This window comes from Gouania willdenowi, chromosome 6 (genome assembly GCF_900634775.1).
Source record: "Gouania willdenowi chromosome 6, fGouWil2.1, whole genome shotgun sequence".
In the NCBI taxonomy this organism is placed as follows: domain Eukaryota; kingdom Metazoa; phylum Chordata; class Actinopteri; order Blenniiformes; family Gobiesocidae; genus Gouania; species Gouania willdenowi.
This window is the reverse complement of record NC_041049.1, coordinates 52701749-52725094: the sequence shown is the minus strand read 5'-3', so window position 1 is coordinate 52725094 and position 23346 is coordinate 52701749. Positions and strand designations below refer to the sequence as shown.

The 23346-nt window shown below is 37.3% G+C and overlaps 1 protein-coding gene across 1 annotated transcript in view; it reads left to right on the top strand.

Annotated features, from left to right (window-relative positions):
• cdh13 (cadherin 13, H-cadherin (heart)) overlaps positions 1-23346 on the top strand; it is a 411437-nt gene that overhangs the window by 159319 nt on the left and 228772 nt on the right. Inside the window, exon 3 of the mRNA XM_028451185.1 lies at positions 11440-11651. Within this exon, the coding sequence (XP_028306986.1) occupies positions 11440-11651 (212 nt within the window). The remainder of the gene's footprint in view (positions 1-11439; positions 11652-23346) is intronic.

Genomic DNA, 23346 nt, shown 5'->3' with positions numbered 1-23346 from the left:
TCAGCTCCGCTGGCATGGCGGAGATGTAACGCAGCGGACCCATTATTTAGTTTTAGTCATATTTTAGTCATCTCAAACCTTTTAGTCTTTATAGTTGACTATAAAGTTGACTAGATATAATAGTTTTAGTCTAAGTCTAGTTTGTTTGTTAGTTTTATATTTAGATCGTCATTAGCTATACTGCAAAAGCAGTAGCCATGCTTCCTGAGGTCTACATCACAGACTATATATGCATGACAGTTGTGAAGTACAACAAACAGATTAGAAAATTCAAAGACATTTTTGCCACACAATTTACAGACGGTCTTCTTGTCTTTATTTGTCAAATGTGAAGTGTGACCAGATGTAAACTCTTCATTTTTGTCCCATACCCAGCTGTGATATTTATGTTGTTCATGAAACATGCCGTTGTACTCGTTTGCGTGCTTTCGCAACTGCTGCTTCCGCATAGATCAACCTATCCTCAAAATACTTGCTCTGGTTGGATGTCTTCCCAACTTGTCCCACAAAATGAGTAGTTCTGATTAGACATCTTCTCCATTCATCTCACCCTCATCTCGTTTTAATTCATTGACTTAAGTTTCCGATGTCTGGTTTTTTGTTTAGGCTTCGATACGTTTTCGTTCGTGAAAAAGGTTTGTAACAAATATTTTTCGCCTTCACCTTCGTCAACTAAATTAACAATAAACTCAACATATACTGTATGATGACATGAATTTGGTCATTCTATAACCATATTACTTGTTTGTATATATATGCTACATATTGCTGTGCGTTTATACTGTACATGTTGTTGAGGATTGCTTGTTATAAGATGCCAATTTAGCATTGGGAGCGATTTAGAGTTTAGTGTCTTGCCCAAGAGCACGTCTGCAACCCACAGACTGGTACAGTGGTAAAGCCTTGTTATCAAAAACCGCAACCTCTACCATTCTAATAGCATATGTTGTTTTGGTGATTGAAAGGACAAATAGAAATGTGTTGTACAGCATTTTATTCAAGAATATTCCATCATGTTAATGCTGAAAGTTACTGCTTCACTGCTCAAAATTGTTTGAATACAATGTGTAATTAAATGGTTAATGCCACTTGCTTAGCGAAACGTCTTAAAAATTGAAAAGTAAGAAGAAAATGAAATCAATAAACTGAAATATGTGTCTGTCTTCAGTGTATTGTTGCTATGAGAAGACTTATCAGAATATACATTGGTTTTAACAGCTAGATATATACACTATAAACCTACTAGCTCCAGGGAAGAATCCAGTTCTTGAATCAACATTCAATATTGTTCTTCAGCTCACCGTAAGCAGAAGGTTTGATCTCGCTGGGGGAAAAAAAGCATAATTTATTTTCCTACATATTGCCAAAATGTCAATGACGGCATTTTGAATGTCTTTAACCTTTAAGAAGGCTCACGGGACCCAACACATGGTGTGACATGTAGCTGATTAGGCACTGCTCATTGCAAATAACTAAAGAAGGCATCCCTCTGTTCACGACCACCATCATTATACTTCAGCTGGGTGCTGTGTCACCCACTTCAATGTATCCACACTTGTCACCAGACAAGCACAACTCTAAGATCACATTGCACTCCCAGTCTCCAACCTTAAAATAGTCAACTCTTCCCCCCCCCTTTCCATTTGCCTACCCTGACTCCCTCTTCCCTGTTCCCTTCCCCCTCACCTAGGTGTAACACTGCCCTCTCTTCTTTATTTTCTCCCTTTAATAAAGTTTTCCTTACCCTTCCTTAGGGAGGGTTGGCGATGGTCACAATTATGCGATAAAATAAATTTGATTTATTTAATTACAATAATAAAACATGCATTGCTGTCGTGAAAAGATTGCACTACATAGAGTGTTGACCTTTGACAGCATGTGCAGACAAGGTAAAAATAAAAAAAAAATTAAAATAAAGTAGGCTACATTTACCTTAAGGAAAACCTAAATTTAATATGCTTTTATCAAAAAAGAAGTTTGTATACTTTACTAAAGTTCTGCCACGATGCAATAGAATACACACAATTAAAAACCACTGTAAAAGGTGCTGTCAAACTTTGTCTAGTGGTGATATAGTTCATTTTCTTAGCTAATGTTGTACTTCTATGCTAATGCATGAGGAGCAGTGTTGGGAACGTTACTTTAAAAAGTAATGAGTTATAGTTACTCACTACTTGTTCCAAAAAGTAACGGAGTTAATAACTGAATTACTCTATAATAAAAGTAACTCATTACTAAGGAAAGTAACTATTTGCGTTACTGTTAAAAAAAAAAAAATTTGCTATATGTCAAAGAATTCAGATTTTTTAGATTCGTGTCGTTGTGAGGTGTTTCATTAAATTCGAGTTTCTTACAACGGATGTCGACAAAGTCTTCTCTCCTGGATATAATGAACACTTCACATACACGTTCTTGCCTTTGACCACAATTAATTTAAAGTAGTGTTTGTATCGTCACCATAAAAATGTCAACTTTTCATCAGACTGCTCCACCATCTCTGCTGATTCATCCAATCTGTAGTGTGTGTGTGTGTGTGTGTGTGTGTGTGTGTGTGTGTGTGTGTGTGTGTGTGTGTGTGTGTGTGTGTGTGTGTGTGTGTGTGTGTGTGTGTGCTGGCACGTCGCCTTAGCCAATCATAATCGCTCACCTTGTTTTTAACCCGCCTCTTCTTGCTGGTACGTGTAAAAACACTGGCTCTGATCGGCTACCATGAAACATGACGTTGCCTTAGCCAATAATAATCGCTCACCTTGTTTTTAACCCACTTCCTCACAACAGCTGAGTCAGAAGCCGGGGATGCTTTCGGGTAAAAGTTTATTCAATTAATACATGTAACGCACCGCATTTAACGTTCAGTAACGATAATGGCGTTGTAACGGCATAAAAAGTAATTCGTTTGATTACCCCGTTACTGAGAAACAAACGCCGTTACCTAACGGCGTTATTTTAAATGCCGTTATTCCAAACACTGATGAGGAGTTAGTCAGTCAACATGTATTATCAAAGGAACAATTATGACAGTTCCCAGAATTTTGACTGTCAATTTAATTTGCGTATTATAGTTGTAACGCAAACGGCTGATGCTCATTTGATTATGCAAAGGCAACATGACATTTATTTATACACAATTTAACCTTTGATGAATAAGCTGCCTCAATGAAAAAAAGTAATTTTGTTTTGCACATTGCCCTTGGATAGCAGATAAACTAGTGTTGATGTTTGTTGTGTGATAAAATAGTGGGGTTGGGTTAACTCTTTCCCTTGACTATTTAGCATGTAAAATGCATATCTGCATGTTTTATTAGATTTACACTGGATCTGCATACACACAAACAATAATCCACTGCGGGATGAATAAAGAATATCTATCTATCTATCTATCTATCTATCTATCTATCTATCTATCTATCTTTCTACTCATGTTCACCCTCCATGTTCAAAACAAAACGTACAAAACGCTCATTTAAATAAAGGCGGTCTGCACCAGCTCTGCACGTGCACTAATCATTGCTGCAATCTTAGTGAATTCCACACAGCAGGAGAGGGAACTGCTTCACTAAAGGATTTAGGGAAGCAACTGAATTACCACCTTCTATTTCAGATCTTAGTGAATCCGCCCCCAAGTGTGTCCTTTAGTCACCTTGTAAGTTCCTTGGTATAGTAGCCTTTCATTCTTCAATCAAATGACCTAAACTGAGTTTAGTGAGTAGTTGTGAATACGTTTGCCTGTTCATTCTGTATTTTGTGGATTTATCATGATGTGCATTGTGCTGTGACTGTGTCCTTGATGTGTTTTCCTGGATCTGAGTTGTTTTGGCTTTAGTTCATTTGTTTGAGTTTGTTCTGTTTTTCTGGCGTGTTGTTGATTACAAACAGTCTGTAATAACCTACTCAAGTTAAATAAATCAAGGTAGAATACTGTGGAACACAGGTGCACCCTTTACCTATATGGAATGAGTTATATTGATATGATTTGTATCTCATGAAATTGGCTCTGATGTCTGGGAAGCTGCAATATGGGGCTTGGAATTCACCAGTAATACATTCAGATTGCATTCATAAATACAGTGTTCAAAACTAATAGTACACTTTTCATGTTGATTGATCCTCGTAAAATATGAGGCGACCGTGGATCAGGTGGTAGTGCGTCGCCTTCTGATCGAGAGGTTGGGGGTTCGAACCCAGTACCTGACTATGTGTCAAAGTGTCCTTGGGCAAGACACTGAACCCTAAGTTGCTCCCAGTGGTCGACTAGCGCCTTGCATGGCAGTCCTGTCCTACTGGTGTGTGAATGTGAGAGTGATTGGGTGAATGAGCTGATGTGTAAAGCGCTTTGAGACTGCTTCAGTGTGGTGATAAAGCGCTATATAAAATCAATCAAGTCCATAATGGTAATGTCAATGATTTCCCTGAATTTCCAATCATGAACACACACACACTCCCTCCACTTATTATCAGAGTTCAATTAATGCATTTTTTATAATGCAGATATTATTTTCCTTGCATAAATAACGGTTTATTTGCTACTGATTACTGTGAAATTTGTATTATATTACCTTTATAAGTTCAGTACACTCTACAATGCAATTGAATGTAAATGATTTAAGAAACTCTTACAACTATTGTATTGTTGCAGCACGTTAAAAAAAAATGTATGTTGTATTTCACTTATTTCCTAAAATACTATTAGCTCAGATATAACTATTTTCTACATATAACATACTGTAAAATAGCAACACAAATGTTTAAGTACAGAGTTTTGATCTTCCTTATTATATTTTAAAGTAGTCATTTCTTGAATTTATTTCTGATATGGATAATCAAGGATAGTCTGCCTGTCTGATACAAAAAAAAATCATATTTGAGTAAATACAATGACTAAACTGCCATATACAAGTACATGTGATTGCATAGAATGTGTGCAGTGTTAATAATGTATTTTTCCCAAGGCATATGATAAGGAGTATTAAATGATAATCTTTGTATGTGATGCATTAACTCAGTGTGCGTGGGCTCTCAGACTTCAAACAAAAATGAGATATGCACGCCGACTATCTCTACATGGCACTCAGACGCAGTTTATAAAAAGCATTGTGTAAAGGCAGAAAATCAGAGGCAGTTTGGCTGTATCAAGAGGATTGAAGCATTTACACAGGTAGTTAGTATGCTTAGCTGACCTTTAACCGTTCCCTTTGATGCAGCCTCACTATCTGAAAGTAACTGGACTTTAATTGGCTCCAGCCATCAGTGCACGGAATAAAAAACCCCGCATTAAATATGCGCAGACAGTATACTTAAACTGACAAATATGGTGAATGCAGGCCTCCTAAAGTAATTGGAAAAAAAAACATCACGAGGCCCACACCTCACATATTTCCGCTTCTGCTGATGATTAGCAATCTTGGATCTGACAAAATGGGATTGGTTGGAGTGTCAGAAAAGGTGAAAGCATGAGGTCCTAATCATCCACTGAAGGCTAAATGAGGGACCGTCAGGACCAAATCTTTCCTAGATGAAAAGGCTAGCCCGGGTTACTATTGAAGTCAAGTAATGGGTCTCTCAACATACTTTGTGATACAAAACTCAGGTGTAAAATTCATTTCAGATTGTAAGTGTGTTTTTGAAAGTAGGCTCTTAAAACCAGCTTTTTATATGAAAATGGTTTTCATACGGCTGTGGTTGCCTCAAGGCAGCAGCTATCTGCTCACACCCATGGAGCAACCTTTGAGATTACTCATCTAGTTCCCATCTTTCAAATCCTGGAGACTTGACATTTACTTACAGGATGTAAAAAAAAAACTTCAAAACATTTTCAAAGAAAAAAAAATGCTTTAGTGGTTGTCAGAGAGAGAAGCCAACTCACACTGTGATAAAGCCACATTGATGGGCAGAAAACAGGATTTGCTGATAGTTTTGGTTGTAAGCAGTGCAGTACTCATTTTAGTGACAAATTTTGTATCAACGTTTTTCTCGAGATTATATTTTTTGCTCCCACCACCCGCTCATTAAAAAAATAAAGACATTTTATGTTAAAGGAACAATCATTTGTGTTCACCTTTTGCGTGTTTTGTCTGCTGGTGCCTATGTTCAGCTAGAGACACTAGGCAGGAGACACCCTTTATTTAGCCTGCTGGAACAGGCTTTAGGTCATTATTTATTGTAAATATCAAGACAAAACAATGCAATTCTGCGACACAACAAATCATTGAAAAAACTAATAATAAAATAAAATGTATTTTAAAAATTAGAATAATGCAATATAACACCGACAGGTATAGTGCAAATGTCCTGCGGGAACAACAACAACAATGGTGCAAAATCCAAAACAGTGCAATCAATAGTGAAAATAAAATCTAAAGGTTTCATTGCAGGGCAGTTTCTACTTTCCTGTTTGGTTTACTAGTCAGTAACCAAAGAACACAATATGCCAACAAAACAATAGAATTATATGGAATAGAAGAAGTATAAATATGCATAAATATGGAAGAAGATCAGCAGGTATAGTTACAGATTTTTAAGAATTAAGAGAAAACATGTAGAGTGATTGTAAAGGGTGTGTTTCACGTTTATTCTACCTTTTTAAATTATTATTAATATTTTATTTTTATATTTAGGAGGGATGCGATTTGGCGCCCCCCCAGCAGATGGCGCCCCAGGTGGCCGCCTTGGATGCCTGGCAAGAAGGCCGGCCCTGCCCTGGAGAGTCTAAAATTCTGAAATTCAGAATCTCTTTTTCAAGAGAGTCCTGGAAGCAGTTTGGTTAAAAGGTTTAAAGGCTCACACATACTACATACATGGGACATGAGACATGGGATGTGCTGCCTATCTTTATGTTGCCTAAAGTTAAGCAGTTCTCCTCAAATAAAGTTTTTTAATCAGCTTTCTTACTGCAAATATCAACACCTTGGTTTGTGTTTGGAAAATAATTTGCGACACTGAAAGGTGACAGGTTTAATTTAGGGTGTTTGTAGTTTGTAAGTTCATGTACAAAGTTTTGTGGAGCTCATTAAAAAGTGTCACCAATTTTGGTGGCTGCTTGGTTCTAGTTGGAATGGCAGATAAAAGGTGTGATGTCTGTTAGCTGATTGCAGGAAATGAAGAATAAAAAAGCGTATAAACGTGTAAATACCACACATAAAATGTTACATGAGTGATTTAACAATAACATGAAATAAAATGCTTAACTCATTCACTCATTCAGTTAATGGGAGTCAGAGGGTTTTAGAGAAGTGGGTGGTGGAAGTAAACATGAATACAGATTGATTGATCACCATCATAGTGGGCTATTTGCAAAATATATGTAGTTGTTCTTATATTAAATTTACAGGTTACATTTCTAAGTCAGTGAGATGATATGGTTTTATGGAAAAATTTAAGATTTTTTTTTTTTGTTAAAACCATGGTGGTCTTGATTTTCTTCTTTTCAAAAGAGATAATGGAATAAAAGTTCAAACCTGATGTAGCCCTGACTCGTGGAGACGACAAATTTGACAATTTGTTGTTTTTTAAATCCACAGGAGGTTTTTGCCTAATAGAACATAAATGTCAAGATATAAATGGGAAAAAAAGTCAGGAGGGTCTTCAGGAGGGTTTTAGTTTCAATGTTTTGCACAGATGTGACCATGTGTAAAATTGTGTGTTGTGGTCAGGGTGACGAGAGGCCTAGGTTGCGTTGTGTAGATGCTACCTGACTTCAAAGCTCACCATGCTCTCCCCTGTAACGTCCCAAAATACGACAACGTGAGAGTGCCATCAAACGCTCTCTGGCTTCCTTTGAAATGCAACTGACGCTGTTCTGCGCTTCAATTTGAAAGATTCAACCATGCTATTGAAATAAATCAGAGACCCGTAATGGGAATGAAAATGAACTCATCTTTCATGCTTTGGTTCAGAAGTAAAGGTTGCATATTGAGATGGAGCCTTGTTTCTCTGGAGAGTAGTTGGTAGTACTTTGCATGTCTACCCTTTTGTCCTTTGTAGCTCTGTTTTTTTTTCCATCCTGTCACCTTTTCTTCTGCTTCTTTTCTTTTCTCTTGTAATTCCTGCCATTGCCCAGATTATGGCGTAATAACAATGCAAAACAGTTGCAAAGGTTAATTACATCTCATCACAGGCTTGGAGAGACTGAAGTTTTTTATTGTGAAGATGTGATAACCGTGTCTACATTTAGATTGGCCATTTTGGAAGATGTGATTGATGAGCTGATTTCAGAGTTTTTGTCCTTTTTCAAATGGCGGGAGAGGATAAACAGCTTAAACAAGAGAACTCAGAGAGCACAAAATATCATTATTGTCAGATATTGACATTTATTTATATCAGTGATCCTGTTCATGCTACTATGATTATTCACACTTTAAAGGCTTGTAAAAAATGTATATACCCATTACTAAGGATATAGTATTTTCAAATGTATATGGAAACCCCCATTATCTTTGAAAATGATGAATGAATGAAATTGCAATATACGGATCCAATAAAGATCGGTCAATTGCGAACCGTGATATGAATTTCGCAAATAATAAGCGATAGGATTTTTCCATTTTTTTTATACTTTTTCAGAATTCTTATATTGATCTGGATCCCCTTCAAAATTGAATGGAATATTCCATTGCACAAGTGCTATCTTTGAACATTTTGTCAGATGGTGTTAAGTACTTTTGATGTAATCCTGCAAACAGACAAACAAACAGCAGAAATCAGTTTTAGATCTCATGTTGTTCAGATCTGCTGGTGCTCTTCTCCAGCTCTCAACAAGCGCTAGGTAGGGGTACACTCTGGACGGGGCTCCAGTTCATCTCATGGCATCAGGATTAAGTAATCTTAAATCTTGCTTGTATATAATCATTGCTTTTATGATATAAACTCTAAATGCAACTTTTTTTAAACAGTAGCTTAGGAAATTAAGTCGAGAAAGTCCCATTATGTAAAACTTGAATGCATGTTTGTTGAGAAGGGAAAAAAATACGATATGAAACCTAGTCAAGAGGAAATCATAAATCTAGATATACAATAAGTATCTAGATATGTACTTTTTTGTTTGTGTGCATTCTTTACATTACAACACTTCATATCATACACTCATCGAGGCTCTACAGAACACGGTTTAAACTTTTAATGAGTTGGTTCAGCGGAGAAAGCTGGAAGCATTGTACTGACGACTGGAACAATGATTTATTTCCAGAGAGGCTCCATTGATCCAAAAGAGGCTCTGAAACTTCTAAATGTGTTTTTACTTGAGAAAAAAATGAACTCTCTGCTCCCTGTGTGAAGAGAACATAGAAAAGAGAGACTCTAAGATCTTTTTGAAGGACTTCCAATGTTTTTTATAAGCCATACTGCCTTTTGTAGTATGTAATGTTAAGCTACGTACTCATATTTTATTCATTGTGTTGGAGATAGACCTAACAGGAGCATCTTGCCTTGGTCCTTTTTTAGAAGGTGGCTCTACTCTGTATGTATTCATAAATTTTACTTTTCTCAGTGGTGCAGAAGCAGAGTCTTTGACCCATATAGAAAAGAGTAAGATATCTAGTTGCAACAATTGGGGCATAAAAACTCTGACTAACAATAACAATAACAATACATGTTATTTGTAATGCACTTTACATTTGACACCAAATCTCAAAGTGCTACATTGGATGACAGAATTAAAACAACATATATTAAAAGACATCACTAAAAACAAGCTTTAGCAGTTAAAATAGGCGTGTGTAAAAAGGTGGGTTTTAAGTCTTTTCCTAAAAACGTCCACCGTCTGCGGGGCCCTGAGGTGATCTGGGAGGGGGAGCAGCGTCTTCAAAGGCCCTGCCGCCCATTGTTTTGAGCCATGTCCTGGGCATGACCATGCTGTTGGCCTGACCGGGTCCTGGTTGAAGTGTGTGGTGTGTATTAGGCAATCTACACATTCAACCTTTATTCTCAAAGAAGCCATTTTGCCTAATTTCACTTGGATTAAAATCCTTCTGGAGGCAAAAAAAAATGATGACAGATGACACTACAGTGTATAAAATGATATACAGTCAAAATTTTATAGAATAAAGTTAAGTAAAGAATATTTTTTTGAGCTAATGTATTTGAAGGGCTACAAAAAATAACTTGAATTTAATAACACACGATAATGTCGGTCAACACATGCTAATTGCTAGTTTCTTGCCACATATCTGGCATACATATTTATTTAGTTATCTTACCAGGGATTAAAAACTTAAGGCGCGAGTAAAATTGATGGTCTGTAGATGTTGCAGGAGGTGAAGTAAGAAGGTGGCAGAGTCATTTGCACATTGTGATTTATTTTTAGGTTGACAAATTGTTATATCATGATTTTATTTGATGTCAGTGTCATTATTCATTAATACCCTCTGTTGGAAAATAACAATTATTTAATTCAATTTTTTTTAAGCTATAGGAAGCCAATGCAAAATGAGTCTAAGAGCCACATGAGGCTCCAGAGCTGCAGGTTGCAGACCCCTGGCCTAACCTGTCCACGGTGTACCCTGTTTTTTACCTTGAGAAAGCTTTGATTTGATTCAAAGAACAGGAAACATTGAAAAGGGAAAACAGATATCACGGCAGAACAAAATCAAGTTTTCTTTTAGCAATAATGTCCATAGGAGGCATAGTTGTATTTGGTGACTCTTTGAAACATTTTTGAATATCGTAGGAAAAGAAATGATAATGATAATTTTATGGACCATAAAGTACAAAGTGTCTGCCAGTAACACCTAATATCTTAAAAGGTTTTTTGCACTTTCCGAGCCTGAGGTTTGCACAATGCCACATTTAAGTGCATCAGACTTTGAAATATTCCGCTGCATACAAATCTACAGTGTCGGGCTCCTTCCACCTCTTCTTTCTTATTCACAACTGCATAGATCATCGTAGGAGTCGCAGGTAATGAGTGTGTGGGAGAGAACGGAGAAGAGAATTATCAAAGTTGGAGGGCTTTGGGGTCATGTTGAACACTATGGAGTGAGAGAGTGATAAAGTGACTATGGAAATGGTCTGAGGAGCTTAGCAATATCTCTGTCTTATTGGGCCTATCCTTGGTGAAACTTCAACTCTTTTTTTGGTCTATCAGCCATGGAACTCTGTGTTTTTCTGTATGCAAAAAACAGGCCTGGGAAAGCATGTCATGCACAATACCAGGTGTCCAATACATTGCATGTTTTGCAGTGCATCATGAATATTGCAGGAGTGTGGTATTGTAATGAGGCTGACAGAGGTTTTCAGAACACTCTGCTTCTTTTTTAGGCTGTTTATCTTTTGGGCATGTGTTAGGGAATCGAGAGCTGCTTGTTTATGTGAATTGCTTAACAGCCCTTCAACCTTTTTCTCATTTACTCTTCTGCGTGTCTAATTTGGTGATTGTATTCCGACGACTCGTATCATGTTTAGAGTGACATCTGAACACTTGTATCTTTTCGGTGTGCTTTCTTCTAGTTCAATTTGACGACTGCCAAGGAAATGAAGGTGTGACGTTTGAGGTGTCGGATCCCAGATTCTACGTGGACAGAGACTGGAATCTGGTTCCTTACCAAGACATTGCGTACAGTGGACCAGTCCTGTACATCACTGGGGTCAGCATGTATGTAGATGATATCGCACAAGTGGACATCACTGGGCTCCTGCTTCACTCACCACATACTCTCAGGGTGAGTAGTTTGTTATATATGCTATGTGTTATTGTTATGCATTTCATTGTACTTTAGGTACTTTTACAAAGGCGACCCAGGAAGATGAACAGAGGAGTCAACCTGTACAATTTAAATTACTAAAGTTAAAGTTAAATGAATCACAATTACTGAGCCTTTAATAAATAATTCCAATTAAACTTAATCTTTAATAAAATTCAGAGTGAAAATATCTAATTTTATGTTTGAAAATAGTATAATTTATGTTGAGAAATCGTTAAATTAAAATTGATGTAAAATCTATAATTGATTTAAACATACGGAAAATGGTTTCAGATTATAAACGTAGACCTAGTTTTCTGTTTGGTTAATGCCTAATTTTACAGATTACTTACCTGCATTGATTTGATAAAAAAGTTTAAAATATACTTTTACCAAATTAAATGTACTTACCTGAAGCTGTGTTTATTTGTACTTACCTTGTTGGATGAAAAATTATGAACATATTTGCATTGTGTTTTGTGTTCAAAGGTTTTTCACCTTGTCACTTGAAAGAATAAAAGTGTGTCAAAGGCTGTGGGACAACATTAAAACAGAGAAACAGCAAGAGGGAAAATGTAGTGCTCTCTTGTACGGTTGCCTGTGATATTGTACATGATATGAGTGATAACACGTGTTATAAAGGCTATTTTCCACAATAGGTGTGCCTTCAGATTTTCACTTGTTCTCTGGTGTGCCTTGGGCACAACAAGTTTGGGAACCACTGATGTAGTTAATAGAGTTGAGGAGGAGAAGAGAGTGACTTAGCAGCTTTGTGCTGTGTTCACAGCGAATGCGTCTTCTGCGGCACCAGACGCAGGATCAAAAAATGTCCCCATTCACCAACTCGATAAATTTCACTGGCTGCTGCTGGGCTCCTTTTTTCCTCTCACAAACATAAACCACCAGTGAAAAAAGCCGGTGTGATTAGCGGCTAATGCTATCCTAGCTCAGTGCCAACTTTCAAAGATGAAAACTAAAGAGAGAAATTTTACCTGCTGCTACCACCTCCTCGCTGATTCTCCTCCATGCCAAATCCTTCCTTGTCCGGTCCCAGTTATAAAGGCTGTGTCATACAGCTCCAGGTGGTCACACACAGCTTCTACTCCATGGTTGAAAGGGTGAATGGGTGAACGGACATCACTGGGATCAAAGACTCTGACTGGCTTTTGTCATACGAAACGGTCGCAGGAGTTCAATATGTTCAACTCTTGCACGGCCAACGCACTTGGCATGCGGATTGGGAAGATCTGGCATCTGGGCCGCGTCTATCCATTGACTTTGTATGTAATCTGAACGTACGGACATTTTGTGACGCATCCGGTGTGAACGTAGCATACCACTTCGGTGTTTGAAGCAGCAGCAGCAGCAGCTGAAGCAAACACACAGCTTGAAGCACTGAGACGGCCTCACAATCACAATAGCCGCTTAAATAGCCATGTGTTTTGCTGTGATGTGCAGTTTTTTTTTGGCTGAAAACAAGAACAACAGTGTGTGTCTACAGACACGCCTACTCATGAATATGCATCAGCAGGTCCCAAAGGCGAGTTTGGGGAAAATAAACCTCAAATACTATGTTGTTGGGGTTCTTGGAACAAATGAAGATGAGTGAAAAATAGCATGATATAGGACCTTTTAAGCATTTAAAAAACGAATTAACTGTATTCTAAGTGTGTACTCTTTTTTTTAAAGTATGTAAATTCCACAACTGTCATCAAAGGATTGTGAATCCACACACATATGAATGCTTGGTGAGCAGATGTCTTGAACCACTCTATTCATTTGGAAAAGTCAACAATAAGCAATTTAAAACTAAATCTTCACACAGTGATGGTGTGTGAAAATGCCACTAAAATGTAAAATCTAAATTGCGCTTGTATAAACTCAGTCACACATCAGTGCATTTTAATTGCTCATCAAAACATTGGAAATCAAATCCATCAAATGTTAAAAGGCATCTGTTGTCAGTCACATTCATGCATTTGTTGATGAATACTAATCACTTCTAAATGTGAGCTATGCTCATATGACCTTAATTTTCATCAATTACCATAATTGCACATCCTCAGAGATACCGTTTTGTGAAGTTGGTAACACACACACTAGCACAATGGGATTACAAATCACACTAAACAAAATAAGGTTCAACACTAACACAGACTTTTAAGTATTTCATTTGAAAACAATCCTCTGTAGTACCAACATGAAGCAGTGCTTCATACTTAAAAAATGACATAAGGAGAGGAGGAGAGTGAGGTTATTGAGTGATGTGCCATCTGGAACGAGAACCTTGTCAAAATTAATAAAATAACTTACTTACCCTGGAGAGACATTACAAGTTGTTTTGAGTAAACTGGAAAGCAGCTGTTGTGTTTTACTTTACATAAACATTTAGCTGTTATTAACCAAAAAACTAAGTATCTCTTTCATTTACTAATGTCGATGTCAGCTACTAAAGAACACGAGACTTATTATTTATTTTTACTAATGTAAGACTACTTAATAAAATATAAACTTATTATTAGCTGAATCATACAAACTGTTCATCATGGGTGAGTTACTTTTATCATAACAGGGTCCACACAATGAGCTTGTCTGATCCGAGGGCCACATTATAAACCTTCATGTCAACAATTAGAATAATGAGAAATCAAGGGTTTTATCTTTGTTGGGGTTTTGTTGTTGTTTTGTGAGTTTCTAGTGATGTTTGACGTATTGTGTGTGCTTTTGGAGTCATTTTTGTGTACATTTCTTTCATTTTGGGAACTTTTGTTGTTATTTTGTGTGTTTTTCTGTCATTTTCGTTATTTCAGTTTTTGTTTTGTGTATTTTAATACCATTTTGTGTAATTTTTTTGGCCGTTTTGTGTGTCTTTGGAGACATTTTGTATATGTGTTTTTGTTTTGTGATTTTAAGTGGTTTTGCGTTTCATGATCTGTATTTTTGATGACATTTTGTAGATTTTGCTGTTGTTTTGTCTGTTTAGTTATTTTGTGCATCATGTTGGCCTTCACATCGCTTCCAACTTCTTGAGTTACAGATTTGGGGGCATTTATCTGGAGCAGTGTTTCTCAAATGGGGGTATGCGATGGCACTACAGGGGGTACAGAGAAAGTAAAAAATTGACAAATGAATGGCATTGAAAAATGTGGGAATTTTTTGGTTAAAAACAATAATCATGAAAATGAACTGAAAAATAAAATGCGAGAGTCAGTCTCATTTTTGGTTAATGAGCTACTTCCATAATCACAGAACTTTAAAACACTGCCTTGGCCCAGAGTGGTAACATACAAAGCCTAAACATTTCTGTCCTTCAAGTTGTAAAGAGAAACAAAGTTTAGTGTTTGAAATAACTTTATAATATGAAAAAACAAAAAAAAAAACATTACATATTTCAATATAGACTGTATAAATACATCTATTCAGGAAGCACAAAATACAATTTAATTCATACTGTTTTTTCTTTTTTTTATTCACAAAGTTACATTCTTTGAAATGTGTGTTTACCCTCATTCATTCCATCATTATGTGGTTTTAATAGTGTTCTGAGCAAAATGTTGTAGCTGGACAAAAGCTGTACTTCAATTCAAAAATATGAGAACGAGGGTACCTGAGCCAAAAGTTTGAGAACCACTGACCTAGAGGTTCACACAAAATTAGACCGAGGGCTACGTATGATCCCTGAGCCAATCAGTTTCCCATGTCTGTCTTACAGAATAATATTGTTTAGTTTTAGATAATTGACTTTGATCTCTTTTGGCTTTAAAATGACTTTTTGTGGATCTCTTTCAACCATTTTAGAAGCTCTAAGTCAGCTAACAAACTTCCTGGACAAACAATGACAACATCTGAAATATCCCATTTATACGCTTATGATTTCCAAGGAGTGTTGAGCTTGTGCTTATGGATCAAGGACACCTTGTTAATGATGAGGATGTTTCTAAATTAATTACATTTCCACTCCACTGCTTTGAATGACAATCATCATTGCACTTTCATTTCGACCAAAAATTGATAGCAGTTCTGAACAGAACAAACACCATTCAATTGCACAACAGGCGTCACAATCTAAAATGGTTTGCTTTCCACCATCTGCCACACCTGGGTGCGTCACCTGGCTGATTATAGGCCTTCACAGCAGGGTCCCCCCCCCCAAAGCTCACAGCAAAACTAAATAAAACCAAGCACATGTACAGAAAAGGCTTTTATAAATTCACACAATCTGATTTGTAATGATTGTCCTCTTGAGGTCCAACTGTCAGGCAAAGGAAAATGATACATTTCCACCACATTATATTTTAAAAAGCTGCAGTTTATGAAATTGACTTTTGTTTTGAAAGGACTCAAAACGCCACTCTCTTTGTTCTTCTTGTTGTTGTGTGCACTAGTTAAAATCTCTACTCCTCTTTTATTTGTGAACGGATCAGGCTGAAATTTGGTAGGTATAATCTATGGATGTGTATGCACCGACGCTTGGAGCCTGATTTTCGATTTGGGGCCCCTCCCCAAAAGTAAAAAGTGAGTCAAATATTACGACGGTTGGTGGTACCAAATCATTGGCACATACCAATATGTATATAGGGCCCATTACCCCATATGTCTCACTGGGGCGCCAGAGGACCCCCAGGGGCCCCATTTTTCAAATGACTACTGCTCCGTTGCGTCTCGTTAGATCGTAATGCAGTTTGGTATGAATACTCTATGAATGAATATGATGAGATGCTTGAAGCCCTATTTTTAAATGGTGCCCGGGGGCCCACCACCCATTTTTGGTACTTTCCAAATTTATGGGAACATAGCCGTGTGATATATCCTTTTAAAGGTAATTCAACGTAGATTATGATTATGCCTCACACAATTCGATTAGGGGCCCGATGAGCCTCTTTTTTGGCAATTTCCATTAAAGTAATTTTCCCATTTATTTGTGAGTCAAATATTGTGACAGTTGGTGGTACCGAATTATTAACATATAGCAATATATTGATGGGGCCCATTACTCCGTTAATGCTCGTTGAATCGGGCTGTAATTCCACATGGATATTCTATGAGCAGATGTCAAGAGCCTCTCGGAGACCTTTTTTACTCGGTTGAACCGAGTCATTTGACGTTCTGTGGGCCCGGTCGTAGTTCATCTGAACTTGTTTTTTTTCCACAGGGCCAGAAACAAGGTTACAGCTGAAGCTGTTATAATAGCAATAGCCATGTTTGAGACTTTGGATTTATCTGATAGGAATAAGGAATACTGGAGAGGACTTTATTAATTTTTCCTTCATGAAAAGATTAAATAATAATTAATCTGTCTGAGGAAAGTTAATAAAACTATATTGTGTAAATTAATCAAAGTTGTGAAAGCTATGTACCTCCTTAAATAGAGTATATTTAGCAGCACAGTCATCCTTTTGCATTGTATTGGGTGCTTTACTGCTTAAAGTAGTTACAGTATGTAGCAATGATAATAGTAAGACTGACTGTAAATCTATTTTTTTTGCTTCAAACCTAATATCTATCAGACGTTATAAGCGTTTCTAACAGACAATAGTAAACATAGTTTTATTTCATATGCCTGTTCTTTTTGATAACAATGTTTGATATTTGCTTTTTGCCGATATCCAATATTGTCCAAAGCTATATTTTAAATTTCCAAAAATAATCCATACCAATATATACACAGATGCCCTCCCTCCAAGCTAAAATTAGGGAAATATCTGTCATATTTACATACTGTTACATCCAATAATATGCATGTCCCTTACAAATAAATGGAATTGAAATGAAGAGCTGCTAAATAATGCACGTCCTTTTAGAGATTAATCAGAAAGAGCCAGCAAGCAAATATTAGGGTTGTGCAATGCCAAGTGCAGAATAGCTAAAATAGTCCTTGGAACATTAAAATTGCCTCTACAGCTTTTACTTGTTCATGGATTGTTGAACTAACTTGGATTTTGTTTGGCCAAGCTTTCCTTAGTTTAAGATTTAATGCAGATTGCAAGCATTCCAAGGTGAATTTATTGGCATAACAAATGACATTAGTGGCAGAAAAATATCGGCTGGTAATAATTGATAGGTGGTGAGAGCCAAGCTGCCAGAGAATTGTGTTTTAATTCTTCCGCGGGAGCATTCAGTTTGCTGTAACACAAGCCCACGGGGAGAAAAGTGGCTGTGCATTGTTTCCCATGATGAACAACACTATGTAGTCATTAAATAATGTATTCCTTTTTGTGTGAATGAATAGAAAAGTGATTTTCAATTTAAATACTTACAACATAGACTTTTTCTGTTTGTTTTCAAGGTTTTTTGGCGTTTGTTGGGTGGAGCTTCAGTGCCGCTTCTTAGCTTTAGTTTGTAAGACAATTTAATACATTAGCAAAACTTTTTTTTTTTAGCAAAAATGTATTGCTCATGTGCGTGCATACATACTGTATATGCGCATACACAATCTTAGTACGATGCACACTCAGTTCATGACACAAAAACTTAAATATCACCTTTTTACAGAAACTTATTTTAACAATTAATGCTTCTTTTAGTCCTGTCTTTTAATATATGTTGTGTTTTATTTATTTATTTTTAATCCTGTAGCACTTTGCATTACAAATAAAATTTATTATTATTATTATTATTATCCACACAGACACACACAGTGCACGCACACACATTGCGACACTTCACAACACTTTACCATAACAAATGAACACGTGAAACCAACGTGCTGCCTGCCTGGTTATGTGTGTGTATCAGCATGAACCTGGAGCTTTCACTGCATGGAAACTCCCAACGTCATTGTTCATTTAAATCTGAAAAAGGAAACAATATCACAGTACAATGTGAATGGTGACTGCCTGCTTTTATAATGTTGCCGTCCTCCAGGGATTTTACATTCAATCTAAAGAAACCCATACAGGTAAAACTTGCCAAAACACACAGAAATACAGTAAGATAAAGTGCAGCTTTGTTAGCTTGCCTGCCATTACGTCCACTTACTACTAAAGCAGTACAATGTAACTAGTATCAGGGGGATTGGACTGTAGGTGCTGAAGTTAGACCTCAAAAAAACGTAATCACCAAGTTGAGATTGTGACATCTGTACGGACGTTGTAAAGAAAATGAGCCAATTCGTAAACACAAGCGCGCGCCTTTATTGTCAGTGACCACGCCAAATAAAACACTATAATTCACCGCTCCGATGAAATACGAAGATGAATCCTAACTGCTGAGCTCCGACACAAACCCTCAACACTAACCACCTCCGCCCCTCCTCTGTCCCCTCTGCACCCTCATGTTGCCTTCACTGACTGCCAAAGCTGTACGAATTAGGAACATGTACAACAAACACAGCCAACAAACAGCAGAGCTGTTACAATAACAACCTATTATGGTAACAGCTAACTTAGATCATAGTGTGCACTAACATAACAGCTGTATATGTGTTGTTTCCTGTGTCTTACATTTTTGCTTATAGTCTGTATTATTTTATTTGCACTGTGTTGTAAGTTATAGCCATCCAGTCTTTAAATAGCTCTTCTCAAACCCGCCAAATGATTGACCATCAGCATTTCTAATATGTTCACATTTACCAGTTCTAGACCAGACAATATGTGTTTATATATTTCATTATATTTTACCCGTGTCGTGCACTCCTTTTCTTGGGAAGATGGTGTGTGCTGTGTCGCGGAGCACGTCTGCTGCTGCTGCTTGTTACAATGAAACTGTGACAGATGTCAAACTGATGTCCAACTATTTTAACACTGTACAAAGTAAAGCCACAGTTTGATCCACTATAAGAGTAAATAACAAGTGAAACATTGATGACAGATGATGATGATGATGATGACTAATGCGCGCTGATCATTTCTGAATGAAGGAATGTAAGAAGTTAATAAAATTAGGCTTTCCACACAAACAAACGTTAATCTGGCGTTAATATGAGGGGAAAAAGAGAGATTTTAACTGCAGCTCAGACAGAAAAACTTGTCCGATCTTCACCCTGCAGTAAGCTAATCAAATCAACCTGTTACGTTGTTTATCAACGAAGGCGTTTGAAATTAAAAGTACGCTTTATCATTTTCACAGATTTCAATTACACTCGCAAGCGTTGGCAAAACTCCATATTCCGTGATTTCTAGACAGCCCAAAAAAAATGACATCATGGCCCAGTACCCCATATTTGCTTCAGACCTCCTTCATTCACAGACTACGCGCTTTTGGTTGACTTACGCGCAGTGGGCGTGTCAGGAACCTGGACCAGAGAATTCACGCCGAAGAGAGACGCGTAACTGCAGACCAGACCAGAGAATAGGGCCCCAAATGAGCACATGTTGATATTCTACTTGGTCACTTTCTTGCTTAAAATGCTTTCAGAACTTTTAAAGATGGCGAATCAAAGGAGATATTTAGCCTCAGTGTGCTTCAGGTATTTGTCTTTGTGGGTATGAAATACGTTTTGGGAAATTTGGAATTATACTCCCGTGGGAATGGTCATCATCCTAATCATACATATATTATATAGTGTAGTGTATATATGTGTTGTGTATAGTACGTAGGTATGTGATTTTGAACACAGTCATAGCTTGCCTGACTCTCCAGTACTCTCTCTCTGTTTGGCTTCCTGATAATTACTTCCTGTTCTGACCGTGTCTCCGTCTCTGCCCTGTTAAACCAAGGTGCATCAGTCCACGTCTCTACCTTTGAGTATGAACATTGCCTATATGAAGATTTCCTGCTTGACGTACAGGAGACGTGAGTTCCAGTTCTAGTCATTGACTTTGTTTTGAACCACCTTTCTTTGCGTCCACTAAGCTTTTCAACAAAACATTACAAAGTATTTTTGGAGCCGCTGTGTTGCTATCGGGTCCTGCCACACCCCCATGGCAGCATGTGTCTTCATTTAAACCACTAGTATGATCTATTTCAACTAGTTTTTACAGAAATCATGATTTTAACAATAGATTCAATAGTATTTGGTATGAGATTTATTTTAAACACATCTACAACTGGTTCCTATCTAAATTTTTGACAATTCTGAGTAGTTGAAGGTCAGAGAAGGTAATTAAAATATACTATTTGTAATATGTATATATATACTTTTTTTCTCTGCTTCTACCAAACATACTCGGGCGGATCGTATGCTGATCGCTGCGCGTAATATCCGCAGTCATCAAGGCTTCCATAGTCAAGTGCACTGCCTCATAGTAGTTTCCAGTGAAATTTCCAAGAAAATCTATATTTCCCACAATCCCTGAACGTTGACATTTTTCTGTCATGGTGTCCAGATCAGTGTTTTGATCAAAAATACATACCAAGCAGTGTTTTGAGTGACACCAGTATGCGGCCCCCTGTTGTCGGCCCCCTTCTCCAGGGGTCGGAGGAGCCGACGACTGTGGCGAGGCCAGGGGGGGGGTAGTGCCACCGACACGGGCTGAGCACTGGGTCTGGGAGAAGAGTGGGCAGTGGCGGCTGCTCCTCCAGTCCATAGTCCAGCCCATAGACTCTAGCTGCGGCTTGAGCCCAGCCCTTAGAGCCAATCCTTATCTCGAAGTTACAGGTCAACTACTGTCTGCATACACAATCAAAAGACAAAGGGAGGCACGACTGACTATTTTTTGATTTTTGCGACAGTGCTGCGGCGCTTGTAGCTATTAGGGGCGCTTGTGTGAACGTTACTGTCTAGCGCCCCAAGTGGCCAAAAGTTACAGTGTGCCTTTAGGTAAAGTTTAAAAATCAATATTATACAAATGCATTTCATTCAACCTTTTTGGGACCAATGATTCTTCATAGGGTTAGGAAATGAAATTTGGTCTCCTGAAATATGTCTTAATGTTTGTACAAACCAGTATTTAAAATTGTAATCAATATTTCAAGCTAATAAAGACAAGCCAACACTAGAGAATTTCGCTTGTATTTGTTACTAGTTTTGCCAAAGCACTTGAGTCCAACAGAGACTTTAACATTTGCTTGGGACAGCCAAAAAAATATAATAAATCCAGCGACACTGACACATTTGTATGCATAGACCAGGGTTTTTTCTTTGTTGACGATTACTTATTATTTTACTGTCACAAGAGGCCAATGCTGACCGGTGTATCCGTTTCTCAACAGGTCACCAACACAAATGTCGAAAATGAGTAACGACACTTCTCGATATAGACTGGACAAGGACATGACTTTCCTGCTACTGCAGCTTCCAGCTCTGACAGTGACAAAAGATTCATCTTTCCCTCGGTCATAGAAACACGTGCACACAGATACAAAGCGTATGAGCATTTTAGGTATTTAAACAAAATAATTGAGCTACTTTTTGCATGCTAATTTGTGTTTAACAAATTGCTACAAAGCTTCAGCTTTCTGCGCCAGATATTTACAGCATTGTCACAGATTGGGTTGTAAATTCCCGACAAAGATGGAGATATATCCGTACAAACACTCCAACCTTGCTTATGCTCTTGCCAGTTATGCTAATGGACTTTTAAACAGGATAATAATCATAAGTTCCACTTCCTTCAGATGTCTCTTAGTAAGCAATGACCAGGACGATGAAGAGGAAAGAGCCACGCATGCAAGTGTTATTACCTTAATAAAGAGGAAAGTGTTCTCAGCTGTAATATGAGCTTGGACAAATGTAGCTTGCTCTAATTTTTAATACAAACATTTCCAATGTGTTTGTAACACAGATGTATTTGTTTGCTTTTTTTTGGCCGTTTCTTGCATTCTCGCTTTTGGTGGCACATAACGTATCAGACCACATTCAAGATGTTTTGACAGCTCTTGGATGGATTGATACCAATTTCACATCCTCTGAGCACTGGGAAAACATCTTTATTTATTAAATGTAATTGCCAGATGTAAGCTTGATGGAGGTTTTAACATTTTGCCCTGGCAGTTTTGAGTCTCAGTGGAGAGATCTGGATACATGACTTGTTGTCGTGCTTCTCAGGGTCATGCAAAGCAACAGCTACATAACAATTGAATATTAAAATGAGAAAGTTTAACATGGTCTTTAAGAGGTCTGCTTTTATCTATATGTGTGTATAAATAGTTGTTACTGGTGTTACAGTTGTTATTGCACACAGTTTTATTTTCTTATGTTTTAATAAATGTTGTGAGTGTTCAGAGCAACTTCAGCTTTAAGTTTGTTCAAGTTTGCGATGGGGAATATTTCTTATTAAAACTTCAAACACATTGTGTGACGGTAAGTAAATGCCCTGATGCTTTAAAGCACAAGTTTTAGTTGCAATATTGCATTAAAAGACTAACTTTGAATCTGTACATTGGAAGAATTGACCAGTAACACACTCAAACACTAGAATAAAGGTAAAAGTGGTGAATAATGCTACCTTGATCATTTTTTATTAGATAAAATCATAGTATATGCCTCATAGATCAATGAATTGAACATTGTTTACTCCAAAAACAAAGGAAATATAGGTTAAAATCTTTGCTTTAAAGTTTGTTTTTTTTCTCCCACCTAAATACTTTGTATGTCAAAATTTTCTCGCAGTGCATTGTGGGATGTGGAGTTGTGGAGACAGTTCATAGAAGTGTTTTAAAAGTGATAGTATTATTACTTTCCGAATTGTTTGGCAAAGAAATCACAATGAGAATGAAGGAAAAACACTTTGCTTATGAGACTCCACATCCCATAATGCAATGTGCAAAAATGTCAACAAATGGAGTGTTTATG